General features: G+C 53.7%; 1 protein-coding gene across 1 annotated transcript; it reads left to right on the top strand.

Moving 5' to 3' along the window:
- Positions 1-26,542, top strand: FAM83F (family with sequence similarity 83 member F). The gene is made up of 5 exons (XM_065888123.1): positions 1-480; positions 18,104-18,271; positions 18,761-18,882; positions 19,708-20,402; positions 26,493-26,542. The coding sequence occupies exons 1-5, from the start codon at positions 1-3 to the stop codon at positions 26,540-26,542; spliced, it is 1,515 nt and encodes a 504-aa protein (XP_065744195.1).
- Positions 26,543-26,893: the final 351 nt, after the last annotated feature.

Here is a 26,893-nt window from a genome sequence, read left to right as displayed (position 1 = left end):
ATGGCCGAGTCCCAGCTCGGCTGCCTGGACGAGGCGCACGTGAACGAGAGGGTGACCGCGGCGCAGGCAGCCTTCTACTACTGCGAGCGGCGGCGGGCCGCGCTCGAGGCGCTGCTGGGCGGCGGCGAGCAGGCCTACCGCGAGCGGGTCAAGGAGGAGCAGCTGCGGGACTTCCTCTCCAGCCAGGAGCGTCAGGCCCTCGGCGCCGCCTGGAGCCCCTACGAAGTCGTCGCCGCCGCCGCCGCCCGGGGCAAGAGCGAGGCGGAGACCCCGACGCAGGCCGCGGCCGAGTCCGGCGAGTCCCTGGCCTACTGGCCCGACCGCTCCGACACCGAGGTGCCCCCGCTGGAGCTGGGCTGGACCGAAGCAGCCTTCTACCGCGGCGTGAGCCGCGTCACCCTCTTCACTCACCCTCCTAAGGAGGAGAAGGCGCCCCACCTGAAGCAAGTGGTCCGGCAGATGATCCAACAGGCCCAGAAGGTAGGCCACGCCCCCACGCCTCCCCACGCCTGGCCCCTTGGACCAGGCGCCACCTCCGAGGCAAGGCCTGGGCCTGGCCGCCCTTTCCACCCTCTGGAAAATGGGCCCAGAACCCTCCCTTCCGACGTGGGGCTGGTGAGTCCTCTGGAGAGCGTGGATGTGAACGTGTTTGGCAAATTACAAGGTGTTGGGACAGTTGCTTGTCGTCACCATTACAGTGTCCAGAGGCGCTGGCTTTCCTCTGCTCTGTGCTTCTGTTTCCCTGTCTGGTTTCTCTCCCTAGGGAAGAGTGTGGGCTGTGGAGTTCTTTGGTAAAATGGGCCACTCAGAGGTCTTGATATTAACCTATGTGCTGCTCAGGGATTTACAAAACATATCCCTGGCCATTTTCTGATTTGATCCTCAGGCAACCCCAGGAAGTGTGGTGTGGCCTCCCACCCCAAGCCACACTGCTCTTAGAAGGTCCCCCAGAGTCAAGGCTGGCCTGGCCCCTGACATTCACTCCGGCTCTGGGCCCAGTGCTAGAGCTCACGCAGTCTAGGATGAATTAAGGGATGTATTTTGAGCACCTACTATGTACCTGACTCTGTGCTGGGTGCTTTGACAAGGCAGATCCCTGGACTTAGCAGGTCAAGAAGACGCTCCCACTTACGGCGTCTACTCTACCTGGGGATTGAAAGGAGGTGATGTTTCCAGAGTGGCTGGTATTCTAATACTGGTGGGGCCAGTAGTTCGTAGGGCAGGGGGAAGATTTACTCTGTGCCCTTGGGTAGGGATACCTGGGTAGGGCTTCCAGATAAAATATAAGATGTCCTGTTAAGTTTGAATTCCAGATAAACAACAAGAAAAAATTTAGTATTATTCAGTATGACCCAAATATTGCATTGGGACATACTGATGCTAAAAAGTCATTCACTGTTTCTGTGAAATTCAAAGTTAATGGGGACATTCTGTATTTTTATTTGCTAAGTTTGGTTCCCCTACATTGAGATTTGTTAAGAAACATCAGCAGCCTTCGGTGCCCAGTTCAAAATATACAGCAGGAGTGGCTTGGGTTCACCATTCTGATTCAACTCAGTAACTGTGGTTGGAGCCCTTTTATCCCTGAACGAGCCTAGAAAGACCGGTGGTGGGCCTCCTCTTCCTGGAAGGCGCAATGCAGGTAGTTGGCTAGATTGGCTGCCAGAAGGAAGGGTTAACTTTTCCCTGTCCATGTTTCCACCCTCCCTCTCTAAAGAATTCCAGCTTGTCTACCTGAGCGTTCTTTGTATATTGCATTCTGCAAAAGAGAAAGACAAGTTTGGACAGAGGAGGAGAAAGGACTGGGTGACCGTACTGTGCAGCAGGGTGCAGCCGGGGTCAGGGGTCAGGGCTCACGCTGTAATACTAGCAAGCCTTGATTTATGCATCCTTAATACGTGCCAGCCACTGTGCTCATGATTTACCTGCATTTTTTCTTTTGCTTTTCACAACTACGGAGTAAGATGGGTATTTTCCTTATGTTTGGATTCAGAACAGTTAAGTCACTTGCTGAGCCGGGGTTCAAACACCAAAGTCCTTAACTGCTGTGCTGTCGGTTGATGGTGCAACAGACTGAACCAAGGAGCTGGAATGGAACTAGCCTGGTCACAACCTGGACTGCAGGTTGTGAACCCCTGTCACAAGAAGGCGGAGACAGGGCCCTGCCCACTAGAACTTCTAGTCCCATATGGGATGTCAGGAATCTCCTATGTAGTGGAGTGTTCTTAACTCTTTAAATATTTAACAACAGAAACTTTAACAACAGTGAACCGATCCAGTGCATACGTATTAAACCAGTAATTATTTCCTGAGTGCCTACCGTGTGCCGGGCGCTAGCCATAGGAGGATATAAGGTGGCCTTTGCCCTCCAAGAGTTAATTCAGGTGCTGGGGGATGTGCTGGAAGGAAAACAGTTTTTGAGGCTGGATATGCCTAATCTGGGAGGGCTTCCCAAGGAACGTAAATTGCAGAGTTGAAAGGAGAGAGAGAAGGAAACTGGAATGGGCAGTTTCTCCTGAAGAGACTCAGGAGAGAGAGATTTTCGATGTACTTTGCTTAAAGTACAGGAGGAAAAGTGCCTTCAGGGACCCAGAAGTGAGTCCGTGGCCTCTCCCACGCTGGCAGAGAGGGACCAGGGGAGGTTGCTGCCGCTTGGGCTGCTTTGACCACTGTAACTGCACGGCGGGGGCAGGGGGGACTGGACTTAAATCAAGACCCTGTGTAGACAAGGAAATGGCTGGTTCTCATTTACAAGGGCAGAGTGAGAGAACCAAATAACTGCGATTTGGAAGAAGAGTGCATTTGGTCATTGGACAAATATTTCGAGGTTTACTGTGTGCTAAGCCCTTCAGTAGAAAACAGACATATAAAACACACCTCTGCTCGTAAATGGCCTAATAGTCTAATAAACCATCATTTTAATACAGAATGATGGGTGCTTAACAGAGGGCGTGGCAGGAGGGGCACTGACCCAGCCCCTGAACCGGGTTAGGGAAGGACCTTTGATGCTGAGGGCCTGTCTACAAGCGTGTCTGAATGCAGCAAGAAGGGTGGAATTGCACCAAGCATCCACCCATCTTTGCGCCCCAGCTCCCTTCTGACCAGCGACATCCATTTTTGAGTCTACTGAGTAGGTTTAGAGAGTATTGCCTGTGCTCCAGGAGCAGAGGAAAACCTACTGGCCACCCACCTTGAAGACTGACCCTTGGCCCCTGCATTCCTGAGCCCCACACTCAAGGATACCAACTACCCAGCTCCTCACTGCTTACCACAGTGCCTCCCCCAGCATTTCCTTTGGGCCTCAAAAACCGTGTCAGGCAGAGGGGAGGCCCCTGAGGTCCAGAAGGGTCTAATGATTTGTCTTCAGACCAAGGACAAGGAGAGGACACAGCTTCCCCAGGTCCCTGGTCAGAAGTACCAATGACCCCGTGTAGATATAAACACAACCCAGGAGAGGGTGGCTGCTGGGCTAGGAAGCTTTGATTAACTGGGAGCTGCTGCTCTTTATTCCTGTGGGTCCAACACACTGTCTCCCTCGCCTAACCCTTCTTCCCTCCCTGAGTGACCATTCCTCATGGGCGGTTATTTCCAAGGCGCGGGGTGGTTCCAGAGTCCTTGTCCCCTTGAGGCTGGCGGATAATGACGCAGCTGCAGTTCCAGGGACTGAGCACTTCACAGTCCTTCCAGGATCTTGCCTCGGCCTGTCCCAGCATCCCTGCCAAGCCCTTGGCTCTGTGGCTATTGGATTCTGAGTCTCTGTCTTTTATGCTCAGTCACTGATCCTGGGAGCTGGGGTTTCTGGGCAATGGAGACCCAGCTTCACGTCAAGGACAGAGAATAGGCGCTGAAGTTGAAAGGTCTTGATTTCTGTCCTGACCTGGCTACTTACAAACTGTGTTCCTTTGGGGTAAATCACTTCCCTCCCTGGGACTCCTGACCTGCAAAATTGGAGGGCATTACCTAGATTTCTGGATGGTTTTGAAAAATCAGGAAGAAACTGTATGAAAGCAGAGGATACCAAGAAAGTATCGTACAGACATCAGTTGTCCTGGAAAGGTGCTGCCGTCACTCTCCCCTCTCAGAGCCGGGAGGGAAGTGTGGCTGAGCTTCCTCCCAGGACTCGATGCGGGGCTGCCTGCCAGGAGGTCAGAGTTAGGACGGTCAGGGGTTGCTTCTCCTCTTCAGGTTGGAGGCCCTGTGCAGGTGCGCTTCCTGTTTCCTCCTCTGGGTGAGAGGAGCAGCTCCAGCTGCCCTCCCCTCCACCCCGACCCCCTCGCACTTCTCAACTGCCTTGATCTGATGTGGCCGTTTGTCAGGGCGGCTCTCATCTGCCAGGGTGGCTCTCGTCTGCAGGGCTGTGGTAACTGAGTACTCAGCCAAGGGTCTTCTCTAGGATCTGCCACAGGCCGAGATGAGACAGGAAGGCAGGGAGTCTCCCAGTCCCTGAATCAGGGGTCCCTGAGGGCGTTCCCCTGCAGAGTCATTCAGAAGGGCCAGCTCCAAGAGCCCGAGGGCAGTCTGGAAGGACTCCTCAAGGACGATAGCTTGCACAAGTAGGCGCTGGGGCATGGGGACACGGGGGTGGGGTGGGTTGAGGTGGGGGACAGGCTGTGTTTCTGTCTTTGGAGAAGAGGGAGGCTGAGGCTTGGTTCCTCTGAAATCTGACACTTTAGGTCCCTGAAACTCTGAGGATGGGTGTTTCCCGGGGAGTTCAAAAGTAGAAGATGGGGCCTCAGTAAAGGGGTACATTCTTCATGACTTCTTGGTCTCATGGTAGCTTAGCCAGGTTTGCTGGGCAGTGGTCTCAGGAGGCCAGGTCACTGCAGGGGAAGGAGTACACAGTTGGCAGCCGGGAGCTTGGGTGTCTTCATTCTTGCTCTGTCTTTCCTCCTCTACCAGGTGACCTTGGGCAAATCATTTGACCTTGCTAGGCCTCCATCTCTGCATCTGTAAAATGGGGATCATTCTTGTCTTCTTGCTTACTTTCACAAGATTGCTCTGAGACTCCAGTGCAAGACTATATGAGACAGCATTTTGAAAAAGATGACTAATAGATGCAGATAAAAGGGATTTATATTACGAGGGGCTAACATTGTCGAAAGATAGGTGCTCTGCATGTTATTTCCTTTAATTAATTCAATCCTTAGCACCTTGCAAGGGAAATGAGGTTTTCCCAGAGGCTCAGGGAAAGCACAAGGCCGTAGATCTCCTCATAAGAGGCAAGCTGGGACTCCACCCAGGTCTGAATTCAAGGCTTGTGTCCTTCTGCTACACATGCAGTTACTTTTGGGGATTGCCCCTGTGGCCACCACTTCCATCTGAAATTCCAGAAGCAAAGTATATTTGTTGCCAGCCAGGTTCTGGGAAGCTCACCAACTAGTTCTGGAAACAAACAAGTACAGGACTACTTTGGTGGGAGAGGGAGAGGAGAGGATTCTTTCTGCCTGGTGGCACTGGTGTCACCAGGAAGCTGGATATAGGTAGCTTCCAGGGACGTGTTTGGTTTGGCCATGCCACATGGCTTGTGGGATCTTAGTTCCCCGACCAGTGTCCTCTTGCTGGCCACTTTCTGGCCCTCTGGGACGTGGGCCCTCACTGACAAACTGAGACCTTAATGGGAGACCTGCCGGCAACCCCACGCCGCCCCATCTGTCCAGGTGCACCCCCAGGATGCTGCCTCACTGCTTCACCTTGGCTAGTGGTCAGGTCTGCCTCCTTTTCCTCACAATGTACAGGGCAGAGTCTGTTCTGGGGCAGGCCTCCAATCTTCTGGGAGAGAGGAGCAGGGCAGAGGACAACGAGCAGGGCTGGGTCCTGGCTGACCGCCTGCCTCTGCTCCTGACACTGTCTTGACCACACCCCCTCCCAGGCTGAGTCACTCTAGTGATCCCTGCCCCTCCCCCTCCCTCCCACCACACCTCCTACCCCAGGGGCCATGCATGACTGGTCGGCCTTAGCTGGGGCCGCTGCCTTCCCCCGTTTTCTTTTCCTTCTCTGAATTTGTGGAGTCTTTAGACTTGCTAATGATCCCAGAATCTTAGGCCAGGAAAAGAGCCTATGGCTTTTCTAATTAGTGGTCTCTCTGGCCTGAGTTTCTAGTAATCTGTTAGCTCATCTCGGCCCAGCTTGTACGGTGGTCACCCTGTTGGGCCTCTTACAGCACTGGTGGGGCATGTGGGAGGCTCCAGATAAATGCTCTTTCTGTTGTGTTTTCTAGCAGTGAGTCCGCAGGAGGCGGGGTCAGGGACAGGGACCAGGGCTTCTTTCCTTTTCGTGGGTCCTTGAGGACCAACTGTGAGTGTTCTTAACTCCCCCTCCCAGAAGGGTTCCCAGACTGCTTGGAGATTCCCCACTTCTGCTCATTTACTCACCATGTTTCACATGTGCCACATTCCAGAAATATACAGGTGAATAAAATGTGGACGCTGAAAAAGAAAAGAAACTGCAGAACAGGTTGGAGGGAGCGGGTCAATAGCTATTAATTGTTGAGTGCTTAAATACCAGACCGGGCTAGCCCTTTTAAAATATACTATTTCATTTAACTTTCACAACAATCCAGCAACTTTCCATTTTACAGATGGTAAGGTCACAGGGCTGGTAAATAGTGGAGCTGGATGGGAACTTGAGATTGAGTCTGAATCCCACTGAGCTCCAGGGGCACAGAGGCCTCCTGGGAATTGACGGCTGAGGCAGCCGGTATGGAAGGGAGGGTGGGCAGAGGGCCGGCCGGGGTGTGCAAGGCCGGAGGCCTCGGAGTGCACAGAGTCACGCTATTCCCAGCGCCCAGCCCCTCCTGACCACCTTCCCCCGCTCCCCGCACCCTCCACTTGCCTCTCTGGAGAAGCCCTCCCAGGCAGCATCACCTGGCTATGGCCAGTAAGTTATCCTCGCCGCGGCTCAGAACCTCCCGGGCAAGCGGCCAACTCCAGTTGTCTTGCGCTGATTGATCCATCAAGAAATACCTCGAAGGTACTTCTCGAGTCCTGCCTTACTCTGCCCACGTAGTGTGTGGTGCTCCGAGCTCCAGGCCAGTAACCCAAAGCAGCAGCTTATCCTAAGAATCGTGTGTGTTTCCTCATTGGGTTTTTTTTTCTTAGCAGCTGATTTATCTTCTTAATTATGTTAGCTTTAAGCTAATGTTAAAATGAGCTTGCATTAGATAATTTTCACTAATTAACACCAACTTAGTGCAGGGGAAGTCATCCCAGAAGCATGCCGTGGGGCAGGGAAAAGCTGGCCTAGGATCTTAAAAAGAATTGCTCTTCTTACTGCCTGGCAGATCACATATGGTTCTTCACGGCTGAATTAGTTGACCTTGCTCACATGGGTACAGTCTGTTGTCTGGAGAGCCGGCCCAAGTGTCCTTTGTATCACCCCTTCATCCACCTAGTTTGGGGAATGGGTGTCAAGAGTGCCTCATAAGGATGAGGGGTGGACAGGGAGTGAGCCCCGGTGGTGCACAGCAGAGTCGGGAACAGAGCTGGCACAGAGGCCAAGGGGTCTGGGAGGGGAAGTGGCCTGGCTGGCAGAGTTGGGCTCCAGTGGCTGCCAGTGCAGGAGGGAGCCTGGTGTTTAATGATGTCTAATTAGTGAGCCTGAAACAGTGTAACATGGCCTCAGACAGCTGGGAAGCCTCAGCTAACAAAGCGCAGATGCCCGGCTGGTGGGCTGGGGGCAGCCCGGCCTCGAGGCAGAGAACAAGACCCCAGTGGTCTTGGCTTCTGTCCTCTCGGTGGGCCAGGGCTCTGGTCTAGACTGCTTCCTCAGCCCCACAAGAGAAGCCCCCTACTGCGGAGGTACTCTTTAGACATTCACTGCGTGTCAGGCCCTGTGCAGGGTGGCATGACAGGTCTCTGCGTGCCCCCCCTCCACCATGTGCTCAGAGAGACACAGGCCCGAGCAGGTGTGCCTTATGGGAAGGGTACACACTGCCCTGGGGGCTGGGGACCCAGGATGAGAATGAACCTGGGACAGCCTGGGGGAGGGTGAAGCAAGGATCTCAACAGGGAAGGGATGTTCCCATCACCACAGGGAGAAGGTGGTGACAGTGTGAGTTAAGCCACCAGGGTGGGAGTTGCTGGGTGTGCTTGGAGAACGCAGAGGAGTTTTATCATCAAGGGAGGGAGTGGGTTGGAAGCACACGGAGGGTCTTTGGCCAGGCTGAACTCAGGCCGAGGGTTTGGGCAGGGAAACGGTACGATTAGGGTTGGGCTACTGGCTCCACCTGCCAAGAGCAGGGGACCGACCCCTAGTCTCCCATCACGCTGACGCTGAGCCCCACCCCCACCCTCCCACCGTGTGCCAGGCACTGTGGAGAGGAAGCACAGCGCCAGATGCTCTCCAGGCGTCACTGCGTCTCTGCATCCTCGCAAGAACCATGAGTCAGCCTCACTTTACAGGCAGAGTTCCCAGGGGTCAAGTAACACCCGTGGTCTCACCGCCCCTGTGGGACCCCCGACTCCAAAGTCTGTGCTTCACCCACTGCAGGATGCTCCTGGACTTTGGGGATTCAGCTAAATGACTCTGGTGTCCCAGAGGTAGGAGGCTGCAAGGCGGGTGGGGCAGGGCCAGGCAGCGTCCGTGGGTGTTCCCCGGGCGGTCATGCAGGCCTCCTCTCCTGGGCTTTCCTCTCCTCTCTCACCCCAGGAAGCACAGACAGGAAGCTTAAGGTAAAGCTTTCTTGTCCAGTTGTTCACATCCCACCGGGGCAGAAATTGGATGGGGCCTGTTGCAGCCTTGATGACAAAAGAAAGCCTTTGCGGTGTGCCGGGTGAGTTGTCTCCATCCTCCAGCAGCACCTCTCCGTGTTCAGTGGCAGCCGTGCCAACTGGGTCCCGAGCCCACCTGGAGGTGCTCTCCACTCAGGCTGCAGTTTTCTTTCCTTTCTTTCTTTCTTTTTGCTTTTGGCCGCACCTCATGGCCCCAACCAGGGGTTGAACCCAGGCCCTCGGCAGTGAAAGCTCAGAGTCCTAACCACTGGACCACCAGGGAATTCCCAGGGCCGCAGTTTTCTTAGCGGTGCGTTCCGTGCTCGGTGTGCGGGCACTGATGCCCAGCATCACTCGAGGGACAGTGCATTGTACAGACTTACTTACTCTTCCCTTGACTGAGCTGCCCTTCCCCTCAGTTCACGTTTTGACCTTCCTGGAAGTGTAGTGTTGCCTGGGCGTTAATCACCATGTGCTGGACCTGCTGGACATGGTATCAGGCAAAGGAAAACATCTCTACCTTGACGTCTGGGGCTGGTGGGCAGCTCTGTGCTGCTGTCTCCCTGGGAGCTGCCTCCGAAGTGAGGCCCCTTTGTTCTGGGTTCCATCAGAGGAGAGAAGGGGGTGCCGACGTGGACCCACAGCTCACAGCAGGCCAGGCACTGTGTTCCTTGTGCCGCTGCATTATCTCCTTTAAAACTCAGAACAACCCTGAAGGGACCACCTCCCCGTTTTAAAATGAGGAAATGGAGACTTAGCTTAAATTACTCACTCAAGGCCCCACAACAGTGAGACTTTCTGCTTCCAGAGAGTAGATTCTCTTCCCAACGCTGGCCGTCAAAGTGTGATCCTTCCACCACCTGCATTCAGATCACCTGAGGGGGAGGGTGTCGTTAAAACGCGTTTCCAGGGGCCGCTGAGTCAGACTCTCTGAGGATGGGGCCCTAGTGTCCGCACATTCAGCGGGCACGCCCCGCCCCGCCCCCCACCGGCTGATCCTCTACAGGCTCGAGTTTGACAGCCACTGCCCTGGAGACCTAGATCGCTCGCTGGGGAAATCAGAGAAGGCGATCCACAGCTGGGGATGTGTGAGCCGGGTGCTGGCTGGCCTGCCCAGAACTGGCTCCCCTGGGCTGCCAGACAGATGGACCTTCTGGGAGGCAGCAGCTGACCAGTTTGCCCAGGTGCTGCCCTTCCTACCCCCAAGGCACCTTAGGGCTGGAGGTGTGGGCATTTGGCCCCATTCACCTGGTTTGGTGATAGCCCCTCAAAACCGCACAGCTTTTTCATGGGATTTCGTGGGCATGATCTCATCTGAAACCCCCAACGGCCCTAGGAGGCAGGCAGGGCAGGCATGGGAGGTAAAAGTCAGGCTTACATGGGTAATCAGTGGGCAAGTGGGGACTGGAGTTGCCCATGTGGGCTCCCCTCCCTCCCTCCCTCCCTCCCTCCCCAGGAAAAAGTGACCATCTCCAGCACATACCTGCAAGGAGCGTGCCTGGCCTGGGGCCTCTTGCCTTTTCCCCACAGTGGCGCTGAGCGAGACGGGGGTCTTTGTCAGCAGCAGCCACGCCCACCCCGGTGCCTAAGCTCCACGTCAGCAGAGCTGGGGAAACCAGTGACCGAGAGGGTGGTATCGTCCGGCTCTATGGATGTATCCTGGTTTTGTGTGACCAGAAGTGACCTCAGGTCCTAGCCAGAGTAGATATCCCCAGAGCCTCCCACGACCACATCATCTGGGGGTGACAGCTCTGGACTAGGGTCAGAAGCCTGGGCTTTATTTAATCCCGCCTCTGCCAAGACCCAGCTGGGTAACTTAACCTTGGGGCTGGGCTCTAGCTGATACATTTCCTCCCAGCTCTGAGGTTCTGCCCATCTGGAATGTCCTTCAGTGCAGGTGCCGAGTGCAGAGATGCAGCCTGTGCCTGCACTGCAGCCTGGCCCAGGGGCTTTGTAGGGCTGACTTGCAGCCCGTGCTCCACTTGCTGGCTTGCATTCCATCACAGGGAGGACGGGTACCCTTTCATAATCTGCACAGAGGCGCTGGCTGTATGTGCTGCTGGCAGCTCTGCTTCCTGGTCTGATGTTCTTGGCGTGGACTTTGACCCCTTGGTAAAGTACTATCCTCAGTAATGGGCTGGCTGCCCCTTCAAGACCTTGGGTGGGTGGAACAGAGGAAGACCAGACCAGGGACTGGCGCTCAGGCCGCAGTCCCAAAAGGCGTCCACTTTCCCTTCTCTGTGCCCTTGAGGAAGAGCTTCAACTCTGCCTTCCAGCAGGATGGTCTAACCGGGAGTCTTGCGCAGCATTCTTTTTTTTTTTTGTCCCTCCACCAAAATGTCTAGTCATTAATGAAATAAAAGAGTTAACAACAAAGCTAGGTCCACAGCCCGCAAATAAAACAGTAGACGTGAAACACCCTCCATGTAGACATTCATTCTCCAAACATGGAGAACTGACTTCGTGTTGAGATGTCCCCTGAGGGTGGAGATTCTGAGAGAAGTCAGATGGTCCCTGCCATCCGGGAGCCCACAGCCCAGTAAGGGACAGAGCCATTCAGCAGATGTTACAATAAAATATCAAGGACCTCTGTTATGTACCCGGAACACAACGTGGGCAGGAAGCAGGGAGTGGTGAACAATATTGGGTGGGGAGAAGTTCAGGAAATTCTTACCTGTGTCTTGAAAGATGCGTAGATGTTTCACAGGAGTACAGGAGGGGTAGGAACAGAAGAACTGGAAACTGCCTGGTGTGTGCAGTTGTTCTCAAAAGGGGGTGGGGAGTTGATGCAGTTTTGCCCCCAGGAGATATTTATCGATGTCTACAAACATTTTTCGTTGTCCCCAGTGGGGGTGGCGCTACTGGCATGCTGCTAAGCACCCTGCGATGTACAGGACAGCCCCCCGCAGCAAGGAGTACTGTCCCTGGATCCCTGGAAGTCCCACAGTGGAGAAACCCTGAGTTAGGGTAACTGCAGGTCATCCTGCACGGCTGAAAACAAGGGGCAGACGTGAGATGGTCCGAGATGAAGCTGGAGAGGAGGAAAGGGGCCATCATAAGGCCCTTCAATGCCAAGTTAAGGAGTTTGGCTGTGGGACCCACCACTTCATCAGTCTGTTGTTTTGGCAGGGTCACTGCTACGGAGAAGGAATTGGAGCACAGAGATGGAGGAGAGACTAGTTAGGAAACTATTCCAGAAGTTCAGTGAGAAATGAGGGGGGCCCGAGCGGGGGCTACTCTTTGTAGCGGTGCGTGGGCTTCTCATGTCCTGGCTTCTCTTGTAGCGGAGCACGGGCTCTAGCCGCGCGTGCTTCAGTAGTTGCAGCACGTGGGCTCAGTAGTTGTGGCTCGCGGGCTCTAGATCTCAGGCTCAGTAGTTGTGGTGCATGGGCTTAGTTGCTCCGCTGCATGTGGGATCTTCCCGGGCCAGGGCACGAACCCGTGTCCCTTGCATTGGCAGGTGGATTCTTAACCACTGCGCCACCAGGAAAGCCCCTCCTCGGCTGTCTTGAGTGGAGTTCCTGCGGAGTGCATGGGGAAGGTGGAGTCCTTTTCGTTAATTTCGTTAATCTAATGGTAGTTAAGGAGTCCAGGAAGAGAATCTGAAAAGATGGCAGCTTAATTAAAGGTAAGTGACAGATGGAGGGGAATTCAGAGGTTCCCTAACACACCCTGTTGCCCCACCCCACCACTGAGGCTGAACATCAAAGGAGGAGATGGTAAGCTAACCAAACACCTGATGAGAAGTGTTACAACATCAGAACTGCTTTGCCAGAGCCTGCGACAGCTTCTAAAAACTCCTGCCACCTCAAATTAACCTCTCTCCCCAGGTGCCGCACGTCAGTGGGTAACCAGGTAAAGGAGCCTGCCGGGAGGCCAGGGGATGACTTTTCCCTCCTGACGAAATCCGGCTCCCCAGGTTCTGTGCCTTTGATGTCTCTCTTATAAAACCTGATTTTCCATTTATACTGGGAGCCTTGAAGTTAGATTTGGCCCGTAGGATCACGTGGCACATTAAACACCAGAGCGGAGGGAGTGGGGAGCTGGTTTTCCTGGGCCTGATGCCGTGGATCCTAATGTCAAGCAGGGCCTCAGAGACCAAAGCGGAGGGTAATTATCACCACTCCTCCACAACGAGATTGCAGGAGTCAGCGAGCAATTGATTTTTTCCTACTACAGATATTTCACTGCTTAATTGGTAGTGACACAGATGGCTGGCTCTGACCAGGGCGCCTCAGACCAAGCCTCCTGAAAGCAGGGCCCCTGGGGACATCTCTCCCTCTAGTCTGTGATGCTCTCACAGCACATCCTCTGTCGGGTGGGGGTGAGGGCGAGCAGGCTCCCTGCGCTTTCAATTGCAAAACAAAAGCAAGAGTGAATCCAGAAGCACTTTCCTGAGCCAGTGAAGCCCTCCCCAGCGACATACTGAGAGTCAGCTTTGAGCTGGACAGTGTGGAGAGTCTGGAAATGAGCAAACAGTAGACTCTGGCCTCAGGCAGCAGTTGGGAGCTATCAGGAGGCCTCTGAGATGGTGCGAGCTGTGTTCTGCTGGAATGAAGCCTAAAGTGGATTGTTAAAACCCTCCGTGATCCAGCCCCACCCCGTTGTCCTTACGCTACATCTACCCTGAACTGTTCCAGGCCAATTGTTTTTTGTTTGTCTGTTTTGGACCTCAAGTGCAGAGCTGATTGTGAGCCTCAGTTCATGGTCCGCTGCCATCGTCAATCCAGGGAAGGCCCCTCTTATTTTACTCTGTCCTTCCCTCCCGTCCCTTTCTCCTTCCATAGGCAGCCACCCTCCTATATTCAGTGTATGTCCTTGGACATGTCCGTATCCTTGAAAAACGTGCAGGGTTATTTTATGTAGTGTGTTTTTATTTACATAATGGTATTAGGCTATAGATCTCTATCTCTAACATTCATCTTAAAAAGAACTACCCAGGTTCTGCACATGGAACTCGTTCATTGTTTCTGTCTGCTGCAGAGCACTCTGTCCTGAGCATCCCTCACATTCTCCACATCCATTCTTCTAGAGATGGACATCCAAGTTGCTGCCAACTCCTTGCTATCCCGAAGAAAGCTACAGTGAATGTCTTTGTTCCTGCCCCCTTATAGACCTGTGCAAAGATCCAAGAGGTTCCCTGGGCGTGTGGCCAAGAGTAGCGTTGCTGGCTTCCAGGCATGCACAACCTTAAATCCACGGAGCTCTGCCCCTTGCCCTAAGAAATAGCTGTACCAGTGCTCCCTCCCACCCTCAGTGAATGAGAGTTCCCCTTTCCTCACACGCCAACATTTAGGACTATCCAACTTTCTAGTTTTTAGTTCATGTTATAGTTGTAAAGTGGTGTCTCTCTTATCTCTTTGCTTTTTTAAAATTTATTTTAAATTTTTTATACAATTTTTAAAGGTTACACTTCATGTGCAGTTATTACTGTCTCTTTGCTTTAATTTGAGTCTTTCTGCTTACTAATGAGGTCTGCTTCTCTTTACATACTTATTAGCCACTCAGGTATCTCCTCTAGGAATTGCCTATTCATATCCTTTGCCCATTATTCTAATTAGTTTTCTGTCTTTTTCTTGCTGATGTGCAGGCATCTCTTGTGTATTATTAGTTCCTTTTGGTTGTAGACATTGCAGATATCTTCTCCCTGTCAGTTATCTTTGTCTGTTGACATCTTTCTTTGAACAGAAAATCCCTAATTTGCCAAATGCCTCATTTAAAATTTTATTTGTCTTAACGATTCATGCTTTTGGAATCTTAAGAAATCCTATCTTACCTATGCCATGAAGATATTTTCCTATATTTCATGAATTCCTTTATTAGTTGTATCTTCTGCATTTAGGTGTACAGCCTACCTGAAATTCACCTATATGGTGTGAGGTAGGGATCCATTTAATTTTTCTCCATTTAGTATGCCAATTGTCCCAATAACATCTACTAAACAGCATTGTTTCTCCACTGAGTTGTGATTCTGCCTTAAAGTTAAGACTTTAAGTTAAAGTTTTATGTATGTGTGTAGGTACCTATATATTTCTGGTCTCTCTATTCTGTCCCATGGTCTATTTGTCAGTTCCTTCCTATCTCAGTATCGCAATTCTTATTAATTTGGCTCTGCAGTATGTCTTACTGTCTAGTAGGACAAGTGTCCCCTTTTAGCTTTTCTTTTTCAAAATTGACTTAGCTATTTGAATCTTCATTCTTCCTCACATCTTAGAAATATTTGAACTCCTCAAAAAATTTTACTGACCATTCATTGGAATTGCATGGGATTTTATTAATACGAGGAGAACTGGATTTTTAAAACATTAAATCATGTTATCCATGAACACAATTTATCTTTTCATTTATTCAAATATTTGTAACTGTCCTTTAATAGAGTTTTCTAAATTTCTCCATAAAGGTATTAATTCCTAAATACTATGTGCTTAAGTTGCAATTTTGAACGGACCTTATTTTCTTTTCTTTTTTAAATTGGTTATTGCTGTAGTAGAAGAATGCTATTGGTTTTTGTAAGTTTTTCTTGTATCTGGCAATCTTGCCAAATTCTCCTATTACTTCTGATAGTTTTTCTCTGCATTCTTCTGTTTTTTGTTTTTTTTTTAAATATCATCCTTAAATACTGGTAGTTTTGTCTCTTCTAATCCTTCTGTCTCATTTCTTTTTCTTGTCATGTTGCATTGGTCAGGACCGCCAATACTTTGTTGAACAGCAGTGGTGATAAGTGAATATTCTTGACTTGCTTAAGACTTAAAGGGAATGCAACTTTAAGTATGTTTCATGAGGGTTTTTAGTAGATAGCCTTTATGACATTAAGGAAGGTCCCATCTATTCCTAGTTTTTTGAGAGTTTTAATCACAAATAGTGTTATCAAATACTTTTTTAAAACTTATCAAGATAATATATGATTTTCCCTCTTTGGCACTATAAATGTTATAAATTGATATGTTTCTGATGTTGAATAATCCTTTCATTTTTAGGATAACCTTACTTGATTATGCTGTATTATATTTAATTTACTTTTTAAAAAACTGAACTATAGTTGATATGTTTAATTCACTTTTTTTTTTTTTTTTTTGCGGTACACGGGCCTCTCACCGTTGTGGCCTCTCCCGTTGCGGAGCACAGGCTCCGGACACGCAGGCTCAGTGGCCATGGCTCAGGGGCCTAGCCGCTCCGCGGCATGTGAGATCCTCCTGGACCAGGGCACGAACCCGTGTCCCCTGCATCGGCAGGCGGACTCTCAACCACTGCACCACTAGCGAAGCCCTGTTTAATTCACTTTTAATGACTTATCCATGTCAATTTCCTTTTCAAAGTCATCAATGTGTAAATATTCCTAGTCTTTTTACCATTTCTTAAATAGTAAGAATATCTTAAAAAGTAAATATATCTGTAGTTATTTCTCTTTCTTCATTCAGTATTTTATTTGCATCTCCTCTGTTTTTGTCAGTCATGCCTGTCCTCAGTTTCTTTGCTTGTGCTGTTTTCTTTGCCTGAAATGTTCACCTCCTAGGCCTCTGGTAGCCCATGTGGCACCTGTGCGCAGATTAGGAAAAGGCATCTCTTCCTCAGGCAGGCACAGCTCCCACTCACCCCCATCAGCCCAGTGCCTGTGTGCAGTGCACAACCTGCATACCCATGCATGGCAGCCCTGCCCACTTCCCTGCTTGGTTTTATTCCCTGCTCGATTTTATTCCCTGCTCGATTTTATTCCCTGCTCATTTCTCATGGCACCCAAGGCTGCCCATTCTTCAGGTTTCAGCTTCCTCAGTGAAACCTTTCCTGTTCTCCCCTGGCTGAAAGTAATCTTTCAATCTTCCCCCTCCCTAAGTCCCTCCTTCTCTTCCTACCACCCCTCCTTAGAACTCACATCACACATCATTTGTGCATCTCTTAAGGCATTTATCTCGTTTTACCTTATATCTTATTATTTTGTGCGAATGTCTTATGATTCCAACTGGATTAACCCCTTGAAGTTAGGGACTATAGTTTGTCCTTAGATCCTCCCTCTGCCTGTGGGGCTTTGTAAATGTTACTTGTATGAATGATTGGGTATTAAATGTAGGAGGTAAGAAGGGCCTTATGTGATACTGTGTAAATGGTGTTGGGGGGTGGTCTTTAGAGGCAGAGGTAATGGCAGAGCCCACGTGAAGGTGACGGTGATTGTGATGATGATGATGAGCTTAACATGTGCCGGCACTGTGCTAAACGCTTTCACAGTTTGCTTCTCTAAGCCTTCTCAACAACCCTTTGAGACAGGTGCTACTATGAGCTCGATTTTGCTGCCAAGGAAGCTGGGGCACTGATGAGTCAGCAGTGGAGTTAGTGAACCAGGCCTGGTCTGCCTGGCTTCAGCGTTCGGGCTTTCAGTTACAACGACAAGCAGACTCCTTCGACCATACAATGGTTACCATTTATTGAAGACTTACCTACATGTCAGGCATTGTTGATGCTTACAGATGTTATTTCTAATCCTGATGCCAAATGTATCAAGTACAGAGTATCCCCACTTTGCAGATGAGGAAACAGAGGCTCATCAAAGTTAAGGGATTTGCCTAAGGTTACATAAATAGAAAGTGGTTATAATCAGATCTCTCTCACCCCAAAGCACATACTTTCCTCTGCATCATGGGCACAGTACAGTGCTTGGGGCCAACAAGAACACCCTGCCTCTGGAGCTGAAGGCTTGTATAGGAAAGTGGAGGAGGCTGAGGTCAGAAAGGCAAATCTGCCTCAGGCTGCGGAAGGCCTCGCCTTCCAGGATGGATAATCAAGGCTGGCTTTTGGAAATCAAGGGTCCTAGGCAGGGACCTTGATTTGAGGATGAAGTGGGATGGTCTGGACACCTGGAGGCCAAGGGAGCCCGAGCTAACTGGAGCTCTGCCCGAATCTGTGCTCAGGGAAGCACAGGGCTTTGCACAGCTGCAGGGAGATCAAAGCACCCAGGTCTGCAAAGAAAGTGGTATCTGAGCAGATCTGCAGCTTGTGGAAATGGTCCATTTCATGCCTCTCAGTGACTGCAGCTCCTTGAACCTGCTTATTTCCCGAAGGCACCAGAACCAACTTTCCTCAGCCTCCTAGATCTCCACTGACGTGGCTTCTGAAGAGCTGCTGGAAAATCCCCAGGGTGGGTGGTGGGAATTTGCCAAGGATGAAGTACAAGCAGCATGGCCTGCACCGTCTGCACCATCTTCATTTCCCAGAGCAGGGAGCCCATCTCCCGCTCACATGTGCTCAGAGGTGGGTGGGGATGTGCAAAACCCAGGAGTGGTGCAGATGGCATTTTTGACTCTTGGCCAGCACTTACCCCAGCCCAGCTGGTCCTCTGCGGGCCGCAGTGTGACTCTGTATGTGTGTAGTCACCACGTGCCTCACTAGTGCCCTTCCCTGTCCAGGTCATTGCTGTGGTCATGGACCTCTTCACTGATGGTGAGATCTTCCAAGACATTGTGGATGCTGCCTCCAAGCGCCGCGTGCCAGTGTACATCATCCTGGACGAGGCGGGCGTGAAGTATTTCCTGGAGATGTGTCAGGGCCTGGAGCTCGCTGACTTCCGTATTCGGGTAAGTTGTATCACTGGGACTGGGGGTGGGAGGGGGGAAGGAAGTGGGATGGAGACTGCCTCTGCCCCTCCCTCTGCCTGCTCCCCAGTTCAGGGGCCCAGGTGAACAGCACTCTCAACCCCTTTCCTTCTGTCTAAAACCTTGCCTCATGAACTGATAACCCTAACTGCACGACTGGCTTACATTTTATCCCAAGGCTGCTGAGGCTAAGGAGGCAGCTCCAGCCTAGTCCCGGGCGCTCAGCCCGCAGAGTCACTGTCAGGGTTGAAGGCAGGGCTGTGTTTCTCTTCTGAAGAGCTTTGAGAGCAGACTGGGGCCACCCTGGGCCCGTCTGAGCCCAAGGCCAGATTCGCTGACTTCCTCAGGCCATAGGAAGCAGAGTCAGGGTCCCGTGGACAAGAGGATTCATCGTCCACCCACGCAGAGACTCATCTTAGAGCCTCGAGGGCCCCAACCTGAGTGACAGTGCCTTTCTCCTCTTCTCAGCAGAACATCCGTGTCCGCTCTCTGACAGGTGTTGGCTTTTACGTGCCCATGGGGAAGATCAAGGGGACCCTGTCATCCAAGTTCCTAATGGTAGATGGTGATAAAGTAGCCACTGGATCCTACAGGTGAGTTGGGCCAGGTCAGAGAAGGACCTGGGAGGCCTTTGTTCGTGGTCAGAAGTGTTCATGTTCAGAAAGATGCTGGACTGGAGCCTCCACAATCATGAGTTTAAGAGCTCTTGTCTATTCTGACAGCAAAGAATAGCCTCCTGGCCAGTCCCTTCCCTCAAACTTTCTGGCTAATGGATTATTCAAGAAAGAGGGTCAACTTTTGTTGAGCATTAAGCACTGCCTGCCTTGCATGGTCCACAACAACTGGTTGCCTTTTGAGGCTGGAAGAGACCCGGGCACATGAAACAATTAATAAATGGCGTCAGTCCTCTTATCTGGTTGAAGTATGGGGTTTTGCAGATGCTAGGTGCTCTAAAAATTCAGAGGAGAACTATTAAGGAATGGAATACTATTAACAGTAGTGGCAGCTATAGGTACTACTCATTAAATGTATGTTTGTGCCAGGTACTGAGCGAAACCTTTTATATTCGTTATTGGACTTTGAGCCTCACAGCAACTCTGTGGCTACACCTTACAAGCCCCATTTGACAAGGCACGCAGGGCAGAAAGCAGGTTTGAATCCAGACCTGACTTCTCTTGCCCTTGCCCTGCACCCACTGCCTGCTTTCTGCATTTGAGGCCAAGACCTGGACCAAGGGAGGATTTGGGTCTGTGGAGGAAGAGCACCCCAGCACGAAGGCAGCAAGGCGTCCAGCCTCAGTGGTGGAGCAGGTCGGGCTGGGCAGCGGGGTTTGAGATGGGCTCACCGAGGGGCGGCTGGCAGGGCGAGGCTGCAGGTCCGGGCACATGTATGTTGCTTTTCTGTCCCCATGTTCCCAGATTCACCTGGAGTTCCTCCCATGTGGACAGGAACCTTCTCCTCCTCCTGACAGGGCAGAACGTGGAGCCCTTCGACGTGGAGTTCCGGGAGCTGTACGCCATCTCCAAGGAGGTGGACTTGTACCAGCAGCTGGGCCTGGCAGGAGGTGCTGGCAGGCTGGGCCTCAACTACTCCTCCACTGTGGCTCGCAAGCTTATCAACCCCAAGTACACCCTGGTGACGGGCAGCCACCACCCACCCGGGGAGATGATGCGCTGGGCTGCCCGGCAGCAGCAGGAGGCCAGCCGCAATGCAGAGGGGCAGGAGGAGGGCAGCAAGGGCGACGAGTCAGCACGGCGCCTGGAGAGTTTCCTGCATGACCTGGTCACGCTGGAGCAGGTGCTGCCCCCCGTGGAGCCCATTCTCTCGGGAGAGCTGAGTCGGAATGGCAGGGTGTTCTCCCACCTGCGTGTGGACCTGAAGCCCAGACCCCGGGAGGCCCTTGCCCAAAATGGCAGAGGAGAAGCTGCCAATGGGGAGGCCACCGCGGCCAAGGAGGGCAGGCGCTTCAGCAGCAGGTTCTTCAGCCGGTGGTCCAAGAGGCCCGCAGCGCCCAAGAGCACGGCCAGCGCCCCCTCCCCCGAGGCCCTGGCCGAAGCGGAGTTTATGGCGGGGAAGAGGCCCAACCAGGGCTCCAGTGGCGACGACGTCTCAGGTGAGCCCCTCCCACTGGGCCCAGGGCTCCTCAGGCCTCTGGCCCTGGTCCAGGAGCACTGTTGATTCTGCAAGAAGGCCGCCTCCCGGCAGGGAGAGCACATCAGCTCTGGGCCCTGTGGTCCTCAATTCCCATCCTGCTCTGGCCTTTGCCTGCGTGTGGCCTGGGGCCAGCCACTGCAGGCCGGAGTTTCAGTTTCCTCTTCTCTAAAAGGGGAAAGGGATGCCTGCCTCGCCCAGCTGTTCTGAGGATATGAAGTGCTCAGAACAGTGCTGGGCACGGAGTAGTCTTGAGACTAGGGCTCTGACTCTAGGGCTTGTTCCAGCAAACCTTGTTCCTTGCTGGATCCGTTGCCGTCAGGATCTGACCTGGTCAAACATACCGCACCAATGCCCTGACCCACTTTTCCTTGTTTCTGTTGTAAGTAGTTTGACACGGCTCCTCCCTGTGTTTATTTGATCAGTGGTATTTGCCAGGCTGTTTACTTCTGGGAGAGATTGTTCCTGGTGGTGGCATCTTTCTGGCTGTCTCTCTGCCTTTCTCTCTTTCTCTGGAACAGTCTCCATAGTGGCCTTTTCTGGCTGGTGGTGACAGCCAGGGCCACTGCTGGCACCTTTTCTCATGTCGGCATTGCTGAGTCAAAGGGGTTTCCATGTTGGGGTTTCTCCCTCCATGGCTGTGGGGCTTTGCAGCGGTGAGGCTGGGCTCCCTGGCTGGCCAGGTAGGTAATGGCAGGGACTTACCTTGGGCAGCCTGAGTGCTCCCAGAATTCCTGTGTCCCTCAAGGCCCCAGCTTTGACCTGACATTGGCTGGAGTGCAAGTCTTCCCAAACACTGATGCCCCAGCCCTGTTAGAGAGCCTGACGCACTCAGTCTGTGCCTTAAAGTTAGGGCAGGCCTGGAGTCTCCGAGAGTTTGGGCACAGCAGCAGTGCCAGGGCTACAGCTGCATTTGGCCAGGAAGCATTTACTGAGCGCCTCCATGTGCCGGGTCCTTCACTAGGTGCTCTCTCTCTCTCACTTGGCCCTCACAGGAACCACGGAGGTGGCAGATGGAAGCTCAGGGAGGTGAATTAAGTGGTCCCAGGGCACAGTAAGTGATAGTGGGGCCGGGACGCAAACCGAGGCCAGGGCCCGTGTCCTGTCAGGGAGGGGTAGCTGGGCCCGGCCCATCCCCCTGGGCTCCCCGGCTCCCCCAGCACCGGATGCTTCTGCTGCCCTGCACCTCTTGTTTGGAAGAAGGGTTGCCATGGTGAACACCTGGCAGGGAAGAGAGGGGGAGGGGCGAGCCCAACCACAAAAGGGGCTCTTTCCTACGTCCTGACTGGAGGTGAAATAGAAGCTTTCTCTTCCTTCAGCCCCTCACCCTGAGGTGCTGTTTCCATAGAAACAAAAGGCCATTGTCTTATCCCTTCCTGCCTCCTTTGGTGAGTCTCAGCATCAGATTCCCCTGCTTGGATGACTTGAACAGGTCACTGACACTTCCGCTGCTCCCTGAGTGTTTGCGTGGGGTGCCAGGAGCCAGCCAAACAGCCAGGGACAGTGCCCTGTACCAGCTCGTCTCCTGAGTGCCTGGCACCCAGAGAGAGAGAGTCAGAGACACAGAGAGAGAAGGGCAAGTGCAAGAGTGCAGCGGCACGCACGAGGGATGGCCCTCAAGGTCACCCTATTCCTGCTCCATCATAAGGAAACACACAGCGTGGCCTCGTCCAGCACAGCCTCTGTGTACCTGGATGGGCATCCAGCCCTGAGGGCCTGGAATTCAAGTCCCTTAAGAGACCTTTCCTCTCCCTTCTGCTTTCTTCCCTCGAAGGCAGGGCAAGAAGCAGAGACCCCCCTCCCCAACGCCCCTTTTTGTGGCCTCCAGCCTCCCGCACATTTGACTGGCTTAGTGCGTCCTCTCGGGCAGCAGCTTATCAGCAGGACTCTGTGTGCCAGAGGCTCATGTTCCTGGCAGCATGGGGGTCCCCAAGGTTGGAACTAGCAATCCTAGTACACTGGGAACTGTCATCTGGGAGGAAATCACTTTAGCTATTCCCTTAGGGCCCCATCCAGGGAAAGGATCCCTGTCCTACAGTGAATCCTACAGGGATCGTTCAGAACATCATCAGAACAGCCATCGGATGGATCTCAGCTCCCAGTACCTTGCTCCCCACACCTTGGACACGTCCTTTCACCTCCCCGGGGCTGTTTCCTGGTTGAGAAGAGGAGGGGTTGATCCAGGACGGGTTCAAGAGGCCCCTTTGAGCTCTGATTCTGACTGTCCTTTCTGTCCCTGCTGCCCTCTTGTCAAGGGAGAACCCAGGCCGATGACAGGGTGGGTAAAAGAGAGAAAAATAGTAAAGCTAAGAGCTGACAGCCTGTACAATTACTTGATAAGAAGTATATAGTTGTCAAACAGCATGCAAATTTTTGCAAACCCAAGTGTGGCCCTTGGGAGAACCTTCAGAAATCCCTTCCTTTGGGTCTGGCAGTCCAGCCGTGGGCGGCCAGGTGGTTTGAAGGCTCACAGCCCCCCCTACTGGTGGAAGCCAAGCACCCTCTCCTTCTGGTTTTTCTCTCAGTGAAGTCCTTGCTCCTGCAATTGGCCCCTTTCCTGAGCCGGCCACCTGTGCCCATCCAGGAGCTCGGGACTCTGGGGCAGAGATCCAGCCTCAGGGACCTTGTCAAAAGAGTGACGAGTCTGTCCCGCTCGGCTGGGCTCAGGAATCTGCATTTTAAACGAGCACCCCGAGCGTTTTCCCACATGGGGGTCCTCAGAGCAGCAGATTAGGTGACAGGGCTCTGCCCTCGGGGGCTGCCAGTTTGGGGGAGGGGGTTCCAGGTGATGTCCTGAAACCCCTCCTGGTTCCCCTGGGGAAATCCCTGGGACAAGGCCAACACTCTCGTGCACGGTAAGAGGAGGAAGAAAGGCACAGACTTTGGCTGAGCACCTGGCGTGTGCTGGGTAGACTCGGTGCTAAATGCTCTCACCCAGAACCCACAGCCACCCTGCCTGATGACGTTGTTTCAAGACGAGACCCCAGAGGTGCAGAGAGGCGAGGCCCTGTGCCCACGGTCATGAGTGAGAAAAGGGCGGTGGGCTCTCCTGCCTCCCAGGGCCTGCCAGAGCGTTATGGCCATCTCTGGAAGGTTAGGGTTGACACCAGCTACCTACGTCTTTAAAGGCTGTTTGGAAGGGCCAGAGGCCTGAGTACCTGACTGGCCCCCCGCCCCCGGTACGGAGGAAGAGGAGAGTGCCTCTGGGTCACCACCTTCCGAGGGCCCCTGAGCCCACGCTTCTGTCCCCAGAGTTCTCTGAGGTGACTGCAGCCACAGTTGCCTTGCCAGAACTCTCCCAGGTTCCCCTGAGTGGTGCGTGGATGGGCCACCCTGGCTGGCAGTGTGGTCTGGCTCCTAGCGCTGTGCTCGCTGGCTCCTGGATTTGGGAACTTCAGATTTGCCTGTGTCTTCCCTGGGGTGGAGGTCTCAGATCTCTCTCCTGGAAGGCTGGGCCCCTGCCTGGGATGGGAGGCTGGGGAGGTGCTGCTGGGGTTCAGAGCTCCATAAGGGACCTGTGGGCCTTCAGCTCCAGGGTGAGCCTACTCAGCAGCTGTCTTGCCAAGATGGAGTTCCAGAACTCAGTGTCGCTCCTCAGGTCAGACCCCAGCTGATGTTCTCAGGCCGTGCTCTGATTCCATGAACCTGAGCACTGTTACCAGCCAAGGTCTCGGTCACATGGCACAGAAGAGGGGAGCTGAGTGGGCATCCTTCGAGGAGCTGATCCCACTGGGCTCCAGAGAAGAGGCAGGCGTCCTTAGTCTCGTTGGCAGATGTCAAAATCCCCTGCCCTGCTGGTCTCTCGGGCCTGGCTGGGGCTTCCATCACCATCTAGGTGAGTGAGGGCACGTACGTCACCCAGTCACCACCCACTGAGGCCACTGCAGTTGCTCTTGTTATTAGATTGGTATGAACCCTTACGTAGCTTGCTGCTGCCTGATCGTTCATTGTTTTCAGCACATGTCTATCTGCGGTGTCTGCTCTGTGCCGGGCACTGTCCTAAATTCCTGGTGTAGCAGTGGACAGAGTGATCTTGCCCCTGCTCTTATGTACTGGCAGGGGGACAGGGACGGCAAGGACCTTCTCCTGAAGATTGATCAGGGAAGGCCTCTCTGACAAAGGGGCATTTGAGCAGAGACTTGAATGATGGGAAGCAGAGAACCATGTGGACATCCAGGGGAAGAATCTTCCAGAAAAGGGGAGTGTGAGGTCCTGAAGCCTATAGGGAGGTAGAGCTCACTGTCCTTGTGAGCCGTCTACACCACTGTCCCCTCTCCTGCCTGCCGAGCCGGACCGGCCAGGTCCTGACCGTCGGACCGGGGCCCGATGCTCCAGGCCTTCCTTGAGGCCGCCTCTCCTCCACTTCCCGCCCCCATGTCCAGTCTCACTTCTTCCTTTGAAGTTTGACTTTCTCTCATGAGCCTCCTTTGGGCCGCCCGTGCCACATACACTTTGTAAAAAGTAGAAATGTGGGGCTGTTGATAGATTCTCCTCCACTCATCTGAGCAGGTGTGATTGGCCACAGCGTGTGCTGCGGGCGGCAGCGGGCTCCGGTCTGTGCGCCGCGGGAGGGGTGGGCTTGAGGGCTTGGTCCTCAGCCCGGCCTCCCGTCAGAGGCGTGGAGGTGAATTCTGAGCGAGAGGCCCGTGTCCAGGCTCGCATCCAGCCTCGGAGAGTGGGTGGGAGTGTGGGGAGCTGGCCGCAAACCTGCTCTGCCCCGGCTGCCCCCAGCCCACGCGGCCACTCCTCCCTGGCCTCTGGAGCCCAGAGGACTTTTCTCACCTGCCTCCAAAATTCTGCTGCCTCTGGGGAGAAACTCGGCATCTGCTCAGTAGGCCAAGCAAGTACAGCAAGCCGCTGAGGACAGGAAGTGGGGATGGACGTGTCCTGCGGCAGCCGGGGGACTGCGGCACGGGAAGGGCAGCGGAGGCAGCCTCAGCACCCGAGGAGGCTGGAGGCTGACCCGGCTCCGGGCCCTTGGAGCCACAGGGAGGTGGGCATCACCGTCTGGCTCCCTTCCCACCTCATCGACGCTCTAGCTGCTCTCAGAACGGCCTCCAGGGAGGCTCAGCTGGACCCGCAGCAAGTCCCGAGGCCTGGGTCCCACTGGCCGGGCAGGGAAGGGCCCTACTCAGGCCTGTTCAGCGTCTCTCTTGCTAATGGCCCGGGAGAGGAGGCCAACACCACCTCCGTGAAATTCACAGCTGAGGTGATATGGGAAGGTGGTGTGAGTGCCGGGAGATGACCCTGGCCCTGGCGGTGTGGAGAGGAACCGGCAGGAAAGAGGTCAGCGGCCGCCCAGGAGGCGGCGGCCAGCGCCCCAGGAGGACTCCCCGCAGCAGACGCGAGGCGCTGGCCTGAGGGCAGGAACACAGCCGGCCTCTGCTTGGGGTGTAAAGGCAGTGGACACGGATGGAAGGGGCCTGGGAAGAGGAGAGCTGTGCCTCTCCACCTCTTTCTTCTCGGTGAAGGGTGTGCCCCGCGCCCCTAAGCCTGGGGTCCGCGCCACCATGCCTGGCTCCCTCCAGGTCAGCCTAGTGGCCCCTCCTGAGGCACCGCTTTGCCCCTTCCACGTCGGCGGCCTGAGTGGTGGGAAGAGCTGAGATGGGGCTCGGCAGAGCAGGCAGTGGCGCAGGCGCTGCCCGGCTCTGGGGGCTACTGTCCCCGCTGTCCCCCACTGTCAGGTCGGGCCGAGGATGCCCCCTTGCGGCAGGGCCACGCTGAGGGTCACTGACAGTGACTGCGGTCGCGCTTGTGAGCTGTGACGCAGCATAGGGTATTAGTAACTGGTGAATCGCCCCGCTGAGGTCAGAAGATGGCAGATCCCTGATGCCCCAACCAGTGGTGGTCTTGCTGAGGCTGTCAGGACAGGGAGAATCTTTCCTTTTGCTCTTCTGAGGACCTACTGACCTGGTTTCAGCAGCTTGGGAGGGAGACAGTGACCCAACCACCCAAATTTGCAGTGTGGGTGGTGCATAGTAGAGGGGCTGGAGGCCAGCCCAGGGAGCACTTTACCTACATCCTCCCCCACCTGTGTCCCTTGTCTCTGCAGGTAAAACAAGTTCCAGTCCTGCCAAGGCCAGCAATTGTGTGATTTTGTGAGCTGCGGGCCAGCTGTTGGCAGGACCTGTGGATGCCCCCATCCTGTCCTGTGGAGACACAGGTCAAACCCTGCACCGATTTGCACATCGGACGCCTAGTGGCCTCCTGCCCCAGCAGCCTCCATCCTGGCCTCGGGGACCCTGTATCCCAGATGTGAGGGTCTGCAGCATCTTAAGACAATCACACGCCTCCACAAGACTGTCGTGGCCGGGCAGGGGGTCACCCTTTGTTTACATGAAGTGGAAGCTTGACTAGCGTCTGCTCTCCTTTATGCCCAGCCCCCTCCCTCCACTGGGCCAGCCTTGCCCTGCAGGCCCCCAGATGGGGTGAGTCCATGTCTTTCTACCTTAA

This window comes from Phocoena phocoena, chromosome 11, assembly GCF_963924675.1.
Source record: "Phocoena phocoena chromosome 11, mPhoPho1.1, whole genome shotgun sequence".
Taxonomy (NCBI): Eukaryota; Metazoa; Chordata; class Mammalia; order Artiodactyla; family Phocoenidae; genus Phocoena; species Phocoena phocoena.
Note: the sequence above shows the minus strand (reverse complement) of the source record. Positions and strands in the feature narration are given on the sequence as shown.